The sequence below is a fragment of the Terrapene carolina genome, unplaced genomic scaffold (genome assembly GCF_002925995.2).
Source record: "Terrapene carolina triunguis isolate 2854851 unplaced genomic scaffold, T_m_triunguis-2.0 Scaffold66, whole genome shotgun sequence".
Lineage (NCBI taxonomy): Eukaryota > Metazoa > Chordata > Testudines > Emydidae > Terrapene > Terrapene triunguis.
This window is the reverse complement of record NW_020664417.1, coordinates 33,614,980-33,628,545: the sequence shown is the minus strand read 5'-3', so window position 1 is coordinate 33,628,545 and position 13,566 is coordinate 33,614,980. Positions and strand designations below refer to the sequence as shown.

At 48.9% G+C, this 13,566-nt stretch overlaps 1 protein-coding gene across 1 annotated transcript in view; it reads left to right on the top strand.

The window, feature by feature from the left end:
• Positions 1-13,566, top strand: part of NEK1 (NIMA related kinase 1) — a 138,149-nt gene that overhangs the window by 22,057 nt on the left and 102,526 nt on the right. Inside the window, exons 11-14 of the mRNA XM_029910695.1 lie at positions 6,148-6,207; positions 6,505-6,564; positions 6,693-6,740; positions 6,839-6,913. Of these exons, the coding sequence (XP_029766555.1) occupies positions 6,148-6,207; positions 6,505-6,564; positions 6,693-6,740; positions 6,839-6,913 (243 nt within the window). The remainder of the gene's footprint in view (positions 1-6,147; positions 6,208-6,504; positions 6,565-6,692; positions 6,741-6,838; positions 6,914-13,566) is intronic.

The window sequence follows — 13,566 nt, the reverse complement described above, 5'->3', positions numbered from 1 at the left end:
TCATTCAATGTAGTAGTGGCTGTAGTTGAAGCAGTTAGATTAGTTTAGTTTAGTGCGCCCAGGCCGGGGCATGCCCCGTGCCTGAGGTTTTAAGTCGTGTCACACTTGTAGGTGGCCGATGCCAGTGAGTGATCTGTACACGGACTTTTTACGCTGTTTGGGTGAAACCCATCTCCGTGATCGCTGCAAGATTTGCAGGTCTTTCAAGCCTCAGACCAAGAGAGAAAGAGACATTCGCCTCGGGGCTATTCTGATGGAGTCGGCGTTGAAGGCTAAGAAGAGGCCTTCTCCGCTGCAGCACCAGACCAAAACCCCAGGAGAGGCTAGACCCATGTTGGCCAGTCCTCAGTCCCCATCGGCCTCTAGGCCTCCGACTCAGGTCGAACGGAGTAGCCTGGCCCATTCGGAGCAGGCTTCCACAGGTATCCGGATGCCCTCCACGCAGGAGGCCCTGCAAGTGGCCCGGGATGTTATGTCCATGACTGTACCAGGGGCACTGCCAACGCTGGCTCTGTGGTCCAGAGGCAAGCCACTACTGGGATCTCCACAGTTGCCCCTGGCTCGGTATCGTTTGCGGTCGAGGGAATGTTCCCGACCCTTTCGCCGCTCAGCGACCGTCCCATGCGTAGTCCACGCCGGTCACCGTCAACCCACACCAGGTAGTCGGAACCCAGACAGACCGACAGACAGGGGCTCCAGGCACCGCTCTGCCTCAAGGAGCAGGCCCCGTTGAGACCAAGACAGATGACACTGAAGGTCTTTGTCTCCGAGGGGCTACCGTAGTCAGTCGCAACACGAACCTTGATGCCGTTCCCGTTGGTCATCTCGCTCCAGGACCCTGCCATGGTACTGCTCCTGCAGTCCCAGGCATTGATCGCCGTCACAGATCTGCCCGCCGTAGCCGATCACGAAGCAGTTGCTATTGGTGGTACCATTCGTCCACATCGGGATCGCGGTCTCGTGGTCGGCACCGTTCCCGACGACGCCACTCCTCCTGGTCCAGGGACAGCGGCAGGTCGTACGCCAGCCCAGCCTCCCTCCGTAGTCGTCGATCGATGGGACAGGCCAGTCAGGCTGAACAGCCTCCTCCCCCGGTGCCACAGCAGGTGCAGTGGCACCGGGCTCCGTGGCCAGCACCGTGGTACCAATGGGACCCGTGGCCCCTGACGCAGTCCCCCGGGGGGGGGGCTCACTCGGTGGCCAGAACCTTGGAACGGCAGTCGGCCTCCCTGTCCTAGCCTCTGAGAAAGGAGTCGGAGGAATGCGCATCTTCGGTGCCGTGCCCGGAGGGTGACCAAGTGGTGGGTCCTCCGGTACTGGTGGACATGCAAAGTACTGCGCCCACCTCCTCACCCCCCTCTGATGAGGTGATTACAGCCCCTGCCCCCTCTGTTCCGCAAGAGGACTCTAAAGCCCACCAGGAACTATTGAAAAGGGTGACATCAAGCCTCAACCTTCAGGCCGAGGAGGTGGGGGAGCCCTCGGACCCCCTCTTCAACATCCTATCCACCTCGGTACCGGGCAGGGTGGCCCTTCCACTCCACGAAGGGGTGGCAAAAATTTCAAATGCCTTGTGGCAAACCCCGGCTTCCTTGCCCCCCATCTCTAAGAGGGCGGAATGCAAGTACTTTGTGCCCGCCAAGGGGCATGAATATCTGTACACCTGCCCTGCTCCCAACTCCCTGGTGGTCAAGTCGGTCAACCACAGAGAGTGGCAGGGCCAACCAGCCCCTACTCCAAAAAATAAAGACTCAAGGAGGCTGGACTTATTTGGGAGGAAAATTTATTTGTCCTCGAGTTGCCAGTTACAGGTGGCAAACCATCAGGCTCTCCTGGGTCGGTATGAGTTCAGTCTGTGGGGCTCTCTGCCCAAATTCAAGGACTCCCTCCAGGAGCGTGACAGGAAGGTCTTCAAGGCTCTGGTGGAGGAGGGTACAGCGGCTGCCAGGGCAACCCTGCAGGCAGTGTCGGATGTGGCAGATACGTCTGCACGGTCCATGGCCTCCGCAGTGTCCATGAGGAGGGCGTCGTGGCTCCTGTGCCTCACAGCCCAGACAGCAGATCTCCTGCGGGACGTCCCGTTTGATGGCAAGGCCCTGTTTGCGGAACAGACGGACGTGAAGCTGCACAGCCCGAAAGATTCCCGCACTATGCTTAAGACACTAGGCCTCTATGTTCCGGCTCCGGCTAGACCTAAGTTTAAGCCGCTGCAGGCTCCCACCCAGGCCACCCATTCTAAATATGAGCCCCCTTATAAAAAGTCATGGGACTATAAAAAATGCCCACAGAGGCAGTCCCGGTCTGCCCCCCAGCCTGGGCCCTCCAAGGGCAAACAGGCAAGAAAATGGCAGTTTTGACAGGATGCCCGGGGGCAACCTACCAGTTCACGCCAGGGATCCACCAGCACTAAAGCTTCCCTTCTCCAACCAGTTGTGTGCTTTTCTCCCAGAGTGTTCGCGGCTGATTTCGGACCTTGGGTCCTCAACACCCTCTCCCGGTGCTACACCCTCCAGTTTACCTCTACCCTGCCCAACCACCCTCTGCCCCTGTCCCTCCTGGGGGACCCTTCTCACGAGGCCCTGCTCGAGCAGGAGGTGGGGCGGCTCCTTGGCTTAGGAGCGGTGGAAGTGGTGCCAGTGAAGTTCAAAGGCAAGGGCTACTACTCCTGCTATTTCCTTATCCTGAAGGCCAAAGGGGGGCTCAGGCCCATGTTGGACCTGCGAGGCCTGAACCAGTACATAGTAAAGCTCAAGTTTTGCGTGGTCTCTCTGGCCTCGATCATCCCCTCCCTGGATCCCAGGGACTGGTACACCGCCCTTGATCTGCAGGACCCGTACTTCCACATTCATATATTTGAGGGGCACAGGTGCTTCCTCCATTTCATGGTTGGGCAGGAGCACTATCAATTTATGGTCCTCCCATTTGGCCTGTCCACTGCTCCCAGGGTATTCACAAAGTGCATGTCTGTGGTGGCGGCCTACCTCATACTGGTTGATCAAGGGCAGCTCCCAGTCGCCGTTGTGGGATCAAGTCATGCTCCTCCTGTCCACATGCGCCACTCTGGGCCTGTTAGTCCCGGTACAGCGCATAGAGTTTATCGGGGCAGTCCTGGATGCGACACCGGCTAGGGCCTCCCTCCCACCAGACATTCGAGTCCCTGAAAGGACTTATCGACACAGTCACAAGGTTTCCTGTGATGACAGGCAGAGCGTGTCTCCAGCTCCTGGGTCACATGTCAGCGTGCATGTATGTGGTTTGCCACGCCAGACTCAGGATGAGGCCCCTCCAGCTCTGGTTGGCCTCGAAGTTTTCCCAGGCCAGGGACAGGATGGACAAGGTCCTCACGGTGCCCAAGCCAGTGCTCGCCTCCCTACAATGGTGGTCCTCCCCGGGGAACATGCTCCATGGGGTCCCGTTCAGGGGCAAGCCCCTGTTGGTGGAGCTGGTCTCCGACGCATTGGACCTGGGGTGGGGAGCCCATGTGGGGGACATTCAGACCCAAAGTCTGTGGTCTGCACAGGACCTTGCCCTGCATATAAACGTCAGGGAACTCAGGGTGGTCTGGCTGGCGTGCGTGGCCTTCCACTCGCACCTGAAGGGCAGAGTGGTCAGGGTTCTCACAGACAACATGGCCTCAATGTTTTTTACATCAACAGGCAACGCGGGGCCCGCTCCTCTGCCTTCTGCCAGGAAGCCCTTAGGCCTCCGCAGCGTCCGTGAGACTTCTGTATAGCCCACAAGGTTTGCCTACCACCTACAGGGCGCCCGGAACTCGTGGGCGGATCGCCTGAGCCGAGACTTCTCCTCTCAGCACGTGTGGTCTCTACACCCAGAGGCGGTGCACAGGCTTTTCCAAGAGTGGGGAACTCCCCAGGTGTACCTGTTTACGACTCGGCAGAATCACCAGTATCCTCGGTTCTGCTCCAGAGGGGGCTGGGAGTGGGCGCTATCTCCGATGCCTTCCTCCTATCCTGGTCAGGCCAGCTTCTCTATGCCTTCCCCCTTTTTCCGCTAATCAGCAAGGTCTTAGAAAAGATAAAGATGGACAGGGCCAGGGTCCTCTTGGTTGCCCCAGCGTGGCCCAGGCAACATTGGTACAGGACCTTCACAAACCTGATGGTCGCCCCGCCGTGGCCGTTGCCGTCCCGCCCGGACCTGCTCTCCCAGGACCACGGCCGCCGCCTCCACCCCGATCTAGCAGCACTCTACCTCACGGCGTGGCTGCTCAATGGTTCGGCCGGGAGGAAAGGATGTGCTGGAAGGGGTTCAGTGCATCCTCTTGGAAAGCAGGCAACCCTCCATGCACCGGGCCTACTTGGCAAAGTGGTCTCGGTTTTCCCAGTGGGCGGCTCAGTGGGGCGTTTCCCCTGTGGCTTCCCCAATCCAGCTCATTTTGGACTACCTCCTTCACCTTAGAGCCCAAGGCCTGGTGCTCTCGTCCGTCAAGGTGCACTTGGCGGCCATATCGGCCTTCCACCTGCCGGTGCAGGGGCACACAGTATTCTCCCATGCTATGACTGGCCGATTCCTTAAAGGGTTGGATCATCTCTTCCCATACGTTAGGCCCCCAGTCCTGCAGTGGGACCTGAACTTGGTGCTGGCCCAGTTGACGGGTCCCCCTTTTGAGCCGTTAGCTACTTGCTCCTGGTCGCACCTCTCGTGAAAGGTTGCCTTCCTGGTGGTGATCATGTCAGCTTGACAGAGCCCCCGTACACGATGTTCCATAAAGATAAGGTCCAGCTCTGCCTGCATCCTTCATTCCTCCCAAAGGTGGTCTCTGTCTACCGCATGAGTCAGGATGTTTTCCTGCCGGTCCTGTGCCCCAAGCCACATGCATCCAGCGAAGAGCGCCGCCTCCACACGCTGGATGTGAGACGGGCTCTGGCCTTTTACCTGGACTGGACTAGGAAGTCTTTGCAGCTGTTCATCGCCTCGGCCGAACACATGAGGGGTCAGCCAATCTCCACTCAGTGGCTCTCCAACTGGATCACCTCGTGCATCTGTACCTGTTATGACCTAGCAGGAATCCCTCCGCCCTCAATTGTGAGGGCACACTCGACTAGGGTGCAAGCCTTGTCAGCTTCCTTTTTAGCCCATGTCCCCATTCAGGACATTTGTAGGGCTGCCACATGGTCTTCAGTTCACACGTTCACCTCGCATTATGCGATCATCTCTCAGACCAGGGAAGATGCCAGGTTTGGCAGGGCTGTGCTTCGTCCTGACAATTTGTGAACTCTTACCCACCTCCAACAGTTATAGCTTGGAATCACCTATTGTGGAATACACATGAGCAATCACTCGAAGAAGAAAAGACAGTTACCTTTTCCGTAACTGGTGTTCTTTGAGATGTGTTGCTCATGTCTATTCCACATCCCGCCCTATTTTCCCCTCTGTTGGAGTTGTTTGGCAAGAAGGAACTGAGGATGGGGGGAGTGCGCAGTGCCCCTTATACTGTGCCATTGATGCGCCACTCCAGGGGTCGCTGGGGCGCTTCCCTACGGCTACTGCTAGGGGAAGAACTTCAGGCACTGGTCCATGTGGCAAGCATGCACACCTATTGTGGAATGCACATGAGCAATACATCTCGAACACCAGTTACAGAAAAGGTAACTGTCTTTTCCGGTTCCAAAGCAGGTGTGTGGTTGACCAGTCAGTTTGTAACTCTGGTGTTTGTCACTCTGAGGTTCTACTGTACATAAATACCAGTTAGCAGTGTTATTACATAAGAATAAAGTATTAACTATAGTTTGAACAAAATCTGTAGTTGGAAATTTCGAGGCCAACTTGTTTTCCCAGTGAGCACTGTGATTGACATCTCCAGGGACCTTCAACTTGTTAAGGAGGAGGGCATAGAGGATCAGTGGGCATTGATATTCTCAGGGAAGGGAAATAAACAGGAAAGATAAAATTGAGCTTTTAAAAGTATTTGCTTATTTGTTTTGACCAGATAGAACCTCACCCTAGATCTTAACAGCATCTTCAGTTTCAGGCACGCTTCTGAATAATAGATGAAACTGCATTGTGAAATATTGTTCCTTTTTAAATTATTGCTCTCTCACTTCCTGACTTTCACTTTCCTGTTATTTTGGGATCTAGAAAGTACCATGCGCTGACATACCTAATTTGTAGTTTTTACCTTTTATCTAGGTGCATCCAACTCCAATGAAGAAAATGAATCCAGGAGAAGAAAGGAGGAAAATGTTTGAGGTATAAAGACGCCCATCTACCTGTTTTCAAGCTACATCAAAAACAAAAAGATTTTTAAAATGCATAATAAAACCTCCAAACCTTTCCTCCTTATTTCTTTCCTCCAAACACCCTCTAACTTCTTAATTTTTGCCTTCCTGGGCATGCCTCTGCCACTGGAGTACTAACTTTCTTGATCTAAATTTGCTGAAAGTAGTGTTCATTGATTAAATTGAGAAATTCATTTTCTTTCTCTCTCTCTCTTATTTATTTATTTATTTATTTATTTATACACCCCCACACACACTTATTTTTCAGGAAGCTGCAAAAAAGAGAAGATTCGAATTACTTGAGAAGGAAAAGCGACAAAGAGACCAGGTAGACAAAATACTTTGGCTTTTTTTCTATTTACAATGATGTTTAAGTAATAAAATGTTCCCTTGTGAAGTATGTCATAAATTACCTCAGAATATCTAGTTTAATATTCCAACTGTTCAAATTTTCAGATCAGTTTACTGAAGGCGGAGCAGATGAGAAGACTGGAAAAGGAAAGGGTAAAATATGTTTAAATTTTATTTTTAATGGTGAAATTGAATTTTTATTAGAAAAATGAATCCTTGAACTTTTATTTCCCCTTTTTTGTCTTCTCCAGATGGAACGGATAAACAGAGCCAGGGAACAAGGCTGGAGAAATGTGCTTAGTTCAGGTGGAAGTGGTGAAGTTAAGGTTGGCAGCAGTTTTATTTATCTTCCATAGCATGTTGTTTTCTCCAGAACAGATAGATGCTTATCTACATGTGGGGCTACCCCCAGTACTAATCTATGAACAGTCTTAGCGATACTGAATAATGCCCCCCTTCACATACCCAACTTCTTGGCATTTGAGTACACTTTTCTGATTTCTCAGGTGTTCCATCAAATTTTTGTATCATCCTTCACACACCCCATTTGTTTCCTTCCTTCTCCCATTCCTCTCTCTTGTCCTTGTTCTATACTGAATCTGTGCATGGAACAACCACCTTCTCTTTGTTCAAATGCCTCATAATTTTTTGTCTAGGTATTTTTATGGCTCCCAACAACATAGTATCTGAGCCCCTCCCCTATGAGAGATTTGTGTTCCTTTCTGCCTTTCGAGTCCATAGGAAAAATAGTTTGCCTAATTTATCAGTAGCAAGTGTTTGTGTAAATAACGTGCTGAGAGAAAGTTGAGAGTGAAGAAAAAAGTTTTTTGCATTAGTTCTGAAAGAGGTGAGGTCTGTTGTATTAATTTAGATGGAATATAGGAGATTAAAGATGCTAAATAAATTTAGTTACTGTTTAACATTGAACAGTGTTTGGGGTTTGGTATGCAGAGGCTGTAGCTTGCTTCCTATTATGGCCAATACAATCCTAAAAATTCCTTTAACTTTTATTAAAGATATAGAAAAGAAAGAAACAGTAAAGCATTTGAAATGTCAAATATTTAGTAGGGCTTTTATTTTAATTTTTTGATACTGGAGTTTTAGAAGAGGTTTGTTTAGGGGTTTTTGGTTGAGATGAGCTGGAGCTGCTGTTTAAAATAAAACAAAATCAGACATTAGGTGATGATTAAGAGCTGGTAGAGTGGCCATCTTGTTTGGTTTTTTTTTTTTTTTTTTTTTTTTTTTTTTTTTTTTTTTTTTTTTTTTTGGCCTAGTTTGGTTAGGACACTTATTAAGAGTAGGATGAAGGTCTGGGGTTTTAGGAAATGATGGAGGAGGCTGTCATGATGGTGAAGCTTATGTTAGCGCCTGATATTTTATTTTTATTTATTTTACTTTTTAAAAAAAGAAGTGATGTTGGTGGAATAGCTCATTTCCCTCATTATTTTGTCAACTAATTAGGCTAAGTTTTTGATGCACTCATTTTAGTTGATTAATTTTTGGAAAGTTCTTCACTCTTGTAAGAGTGACTTATGTAGTCTACATCCGGAGAAAGTTCTGTTTTGCATGCTTGTGGGGCTCTCCTAGTGGGTGGTAGTTACCTGGGAACATTATTGTTGTGGGAAGTCAGGCACACTCTGTGACTGTCTCTCAGTGCATAGATCAAAGTAGTGGAGAGGTGTTCATGGCAATTTATATTGCTAAACAAATGAAGGGCTGTATTTTCTACTAGTTATAGCTTGTTCAGAACACAGAGGCTTCACTGCTAGATATGAGACATGGGTGGATCACAGTGATCAGGTTTTGTGTGTTTTGCTTTTTACAGAACAAGAATGTGAGGAAACTGCATGGGCACATCTTCGTCCCCCATGACTGTTTACTCACTATATGCAAACATGCAAGGCCTAGCTATATACATGCTGGTACTCTCATTGCTGGCCTCTTTCCAAACCTAAAAAATGATGAGCACCGCTAGAGGGCTTACAAACTATTTAAAGAAATACTGCTGTTTTCCTTTACACTACTTATTCCTGCCCCCTTAAATGTAAAAGGACATAAAGTTACAAATCAAATATTCTTAAAATATTAAGAAATAAATATGTTAAATGTACAACATGCTACAAAATAAGTCTGAGAAGTGGTTTACATCTTCTCTCTAGATAACAGCTCATGGACATTACATCAGGGTCTGGACTTGGTGATGTAACTGAATCAGAAACATCTTCCTGCTTTGTAATGCCCAGTTCACTTGTAGTAGAAACAGGGACATGAGCCTCACTGGTAACATCACAAGTCGCTGTCTACCGTTGTATTGTAGGCTTGGTGCTTGCAATAGGCATCGCTGGTGTAGGACATCTTGAAAGCTGGTTGACATGTTTGGTGGCACTTCTATCCAATAAGACAGAGGACCAGTCTGTGATGTAATCACTCTGGGTTTCCATTAATTATCTCAGTAGTCTTTTAATAAGACACTTTTCCACATGAAAACCTTGCATCTGGGTGTGCACAATTTGGCTTTTGATCATTGTTTCTTAAGAATCTCTCTCTCTCTGTAGATTGAGTTTAATGAGTCCAGATGAAACCTCAAAGTGTTATACCAATAGAATAAAAACCAGCAGGATCTTATTAAGAGGGATAAGGCAAAGATGCCACATTTATTGTAAATATAATGATAAAGCAAAAGATAAAAGTAAACAACGTTGTTTGACTACTTATTCCTATCACTACTTATTCCTTATACACACACACACACACACACATATATATATATATATATATATATATATATATAATAGATAGATTCATTCATTCAAGTTCTGTATAGGTGTTATAGTTACCAGCCTAGAAGTTGCTCATGCCAAGTTACTGGCCAGATAGCTTAGCCATGAGGATGGAGCCGAGTCTGTGTCAGATGCACCTGATGCTCCTGGAGGTTGGCAGCAGAACCAAAGACTCAAAGTCCTCAGTCTTGAGAGTCCATTCTTATAGGATTTAATTCCTATGTTAGTCTATGGGAGCTGTTTCATCCTGCTGTTGCTGACTCAATCAGCAGATGGCACACATTTCTGTCCAAAGTGGCACATTCCTGGTGGCTCCACACTGTCCAAAGTTTGTGTTTCTCATCCTTCCAGGTGATGGGGTGGATCCCAGTTTACCCTCCGGGGGTTTTCTGGTCATCCACTTGACACATTCTTCGGCTGATGATACTTCCTTTCTAGGCTGGCACCTCCCTAACCATCCATGTATATCAAGCATTCATCAGCATACATTCCATACCTTAACCATATTTTAATTTACTGTTTCCACCACTTTTGGGGTGTGTGCTAATTCATTTGAGACTCCCGGCCCTTTAATCACAGAGGGTGGGGGGGTCTGTCCTAGGAGCCGTTGAATGAAGTGAGTCACTTAACAGCTTATAGTGTTTGTTTACATTGTATCAATTACTTCAAGAACAAAGTCAATTAACTTGTTTGTAAGTTTTACATAGTAGTAAAATATCTTTCACAGGATAGACATAATCAATGGTTTCTACAGACAGTAGCTTACAAGTTTTAACAGAAGACCCAAGAGATTTTTGTACTTGGTGAAACTGTTAGATTTTAAAGTGTGGGGGACAAATTATGAGGGGGTCACTGTCACTTGGGGGAATCACTGTTAGTACCTTCTTTAATATCCCTACAAAATGACGTTCTACAAACAATGTTGGTACTGTATCTGATTTGTAGTGGCATGCACTTCCTTTCTAGAAGCCAAGAGAAGATTTGCAATCGTATGTTGTAAACTACTCTTATCCAGAACCATAGCATGTATCACTTGCTTGAGTATTTGGATAAACCAAAAATGTGAATTGAAATAATCCCTTTACATGTGCTAATTGTGAGGTACTTCTTATCACTGTCTTCAGTTTCCATTTGTTGTAGGTAGGGTTGGGCAGTGTCTTACCACCAGTTAAGGATGCAAATGTATGGGTACTTCGAAATAATCACAGCTACTGACTGCCCTGTTTTTCCTCATTACTGGCACTATAGAGGTGCTCCATTAACTCCTTACTCTTGGATAAAATTCTAGAGTACTATAAGTGCTGTAGTTCTGCTTCTACTTTTGGCTGTATCACAAAAGGTACTGGCTGTGCTTTGAAAAAATTTAGGAATTACTCCCTTTTTAAAGCACAGTTTTTGTTTTCTTATGTTTTAAAGTTCTGAAACCATCCTGAAGGATATCAGCTGCCTTCTCCAACAGTTCAGCTGATTTTTGATTTGTGCTGGAGTTAGTTGAACATGCAGGAATTTTATACTTTGCTAGTCTAGCTGAATCTCAGACATCCTCTGCTAAATAGTGCATGATCCCCTCTCTTTATATCATTGAAATTTGCATAAATTACAGTAGCGTTTCTGTAATAACAGCTAGGGCTGGCCTTTGGCGGCCTGCCCAAGGGGGCACTGTGCACAAGGTTTGGATTCCCACCTGACCTGCTGGCGAGAGGCAGCAGCAGCATGGGTGAGGGGGAAGAGACCCGAGCTGCAGGGCGCAGTTGGACGACCAGACGTCAGATCCAGTTGACTTCTCTGGAGCAGGGGTGCCCCTCCTCTGCCCTGCTCCACATGTGCAGCTGCTGCTGTTCCTGTCCCCTCACCCCCCCCGTTCCTCCCTGGAGTTGCCCCTGGCCACTCTGGACTGGGAGCGTCCTCCTGTCTGCTCTGTGGGGGAGCTGATGGCGGGGTCTTCCCCTCCATCCCACCCGTGTACCCAATTGCCACTAAGTTGGGATGACGGGACGGGGGAATCTGTGTGTGCTGCTGCCTCTCTGGGTCTGGAGCTGCTGGCAGCTGCTTGTGTCTGAATGTGTGTGTGCCTGAGTGAGTGCACTGTCTTTTTAAGAAAGCACTCATGGTCAGGAGTCTGAACTACACACTCCCCTCAACACCCCTTCCCCCCCACCCAACACAGTCCCCCCAACACACACCAGTGCTCCCTGCATCCAAGTCACTTCTCCAACTGGGCTGTGCTGAGGCATCCGGAGCTGCTGCTCTCCTGCCCTCCCCTTACACAGCCCGCAGGGAAAGTGACTTAGATGCAGGAAGCCCTGACATTGCTCCTTGCTTCCCCCCTCACAGCCCCCTACGACTGCACGGGGCGGAGAGTAGCAGTCCAGTGGGGGAGCAAGCAGCAATGCCAGCTGCTTTGTGCATCTGGTCAGTTTCCCCACGTGGGTGCAGGAAGGGGATGTAAGGGTTAGGGGCAAAGGGGGCACAGTGCAGGGGTTAGGGGCACAGGAGGGGGCAGGTGTTGGGGTGCAGGAGGCAGGGGTTGAGGTGAAGGGGGCATGCACAGGGCAGGGGTTAGGGGCTCAGGAGGGAGGTGCAGGGGGTAGGAGTGAAGTGGTGCAGGGATTGGGGCACAGGAGGAGAGTGCAGAGGTTGGGGTGAAGGGGGTACAGTGCAAGGGTTGGGGGCACAGGAGGGGGGCAGAGATTGGGAGTGAAGGGGGTATAGGGATTATGGGTGCAGGAGGGGGAGCAGGCATTAGGGACAAAGGGAGCACAGTGCAGGGATTAGGGGGGAAGGGAAGGTGGGGAGCCCATGAGGGGCCAGGGGCAATGGGGGGCACCACACTCACAGGGGCCAGGGGCACCAAAATGCAAGTTTGCCCAGGGTGTCATTTTCCCTAAGGCCGGCCCTGATAACAAGTCAGTTGAGCAGGATTTCCACTGTGTATGGCTTTTACTAGCACTGAGGTTTTCTGCAACTTCAGTTGCTTAAGTAGTCTGTGATAATGCTGTGAAATTGTAGAAACGGCAAACCTCTGACCAAACTACATCAGTCTTTCTCCATCCACTTGTAATTAAATCCAAATAACACTTTTTTTGGTTTTTGCATACTGAAAATATATATCCTACTCATGATGTGTCGGCACCCCAGCACTGCAATTTGGAATATTTTCACTAGCCGTGTACAACAGACGTTGCACATGTGCTTTTCATGCCCTGGCGCTCCCTCCGCAACATAAAGAACGTGGTGACCCACTTAGTTCCTTCAGACCACCTTAAGTTGAACAGCTGAAACAATCCTAGTGTCACTTGGTTACTTTATCCTGATCTGCACTTGAAAGTAGGTCGACATTGGCAATTATAGGCTAGTGTGACCAGATGTCCCAATTTTATAGGGACAGTCCTGATATTTGGGGCTTTTTCTTATATAGGCTCCTATTACCCTCACACCCCCTTCCTGATTTTTCACACTTGGTGTCTGGTCACCCTATTATAGGCTAGTAAGCCTAACTTTAGGACCCAGGAAATTGTTGAAGCTATAATAAAGAACAAAATTATCAGGCATGTAGATAAACACAAGAAGTTTGGAAAGAGTCAACATGGCTTTTGTAAAGGGAAATTACATCTCACTAATCTATTAGAATTCTTTGAGGACATCAATAAGCATATGGACAAGGTTGATCCAGTGGATATAGTGTGCTTGGATTTTTAGAAAGCCTTTGACAGGTTCCCTCACCAAAGGCTCTTAAGCAAACTAAGCAATCATAGGATAATAGTTACTTGTTGAAAGCTAAGAAACAAAGGGTAGGAATAAATGATCAATTTTTACAATGGGGAGAGGTAAATAACAGGGCCCCTGTGACAGGGTGGATCAGCCCCTCACTGGTGCAGCACGGGCTAACCCATCTGTCTTTGCAGAGGAGGCCACGCCCCCTGGGCTCTGCTGGGCATGCTTCAGCTGGAAGCAGGATATAAAAGCCAGCAATATTACTGACTTTGGCACTAGGCCACACTGCCCTGAGAGCAGGGGCCGTATTATTGACTCCATGCAGCCCCGAGACCAAGGGCAACCCTACAGACGCAACTGCGGGACTGTAACACACCCCGCCCCTGCCCTCAAAAGCAGGGCCGGCTCCAGGCACCAGCTTAACAAGCAATTGCTTGCTGCCGCCAAGGGAGAGGGGCGGCACCTGCGGCAATTCGGGGCGGCAG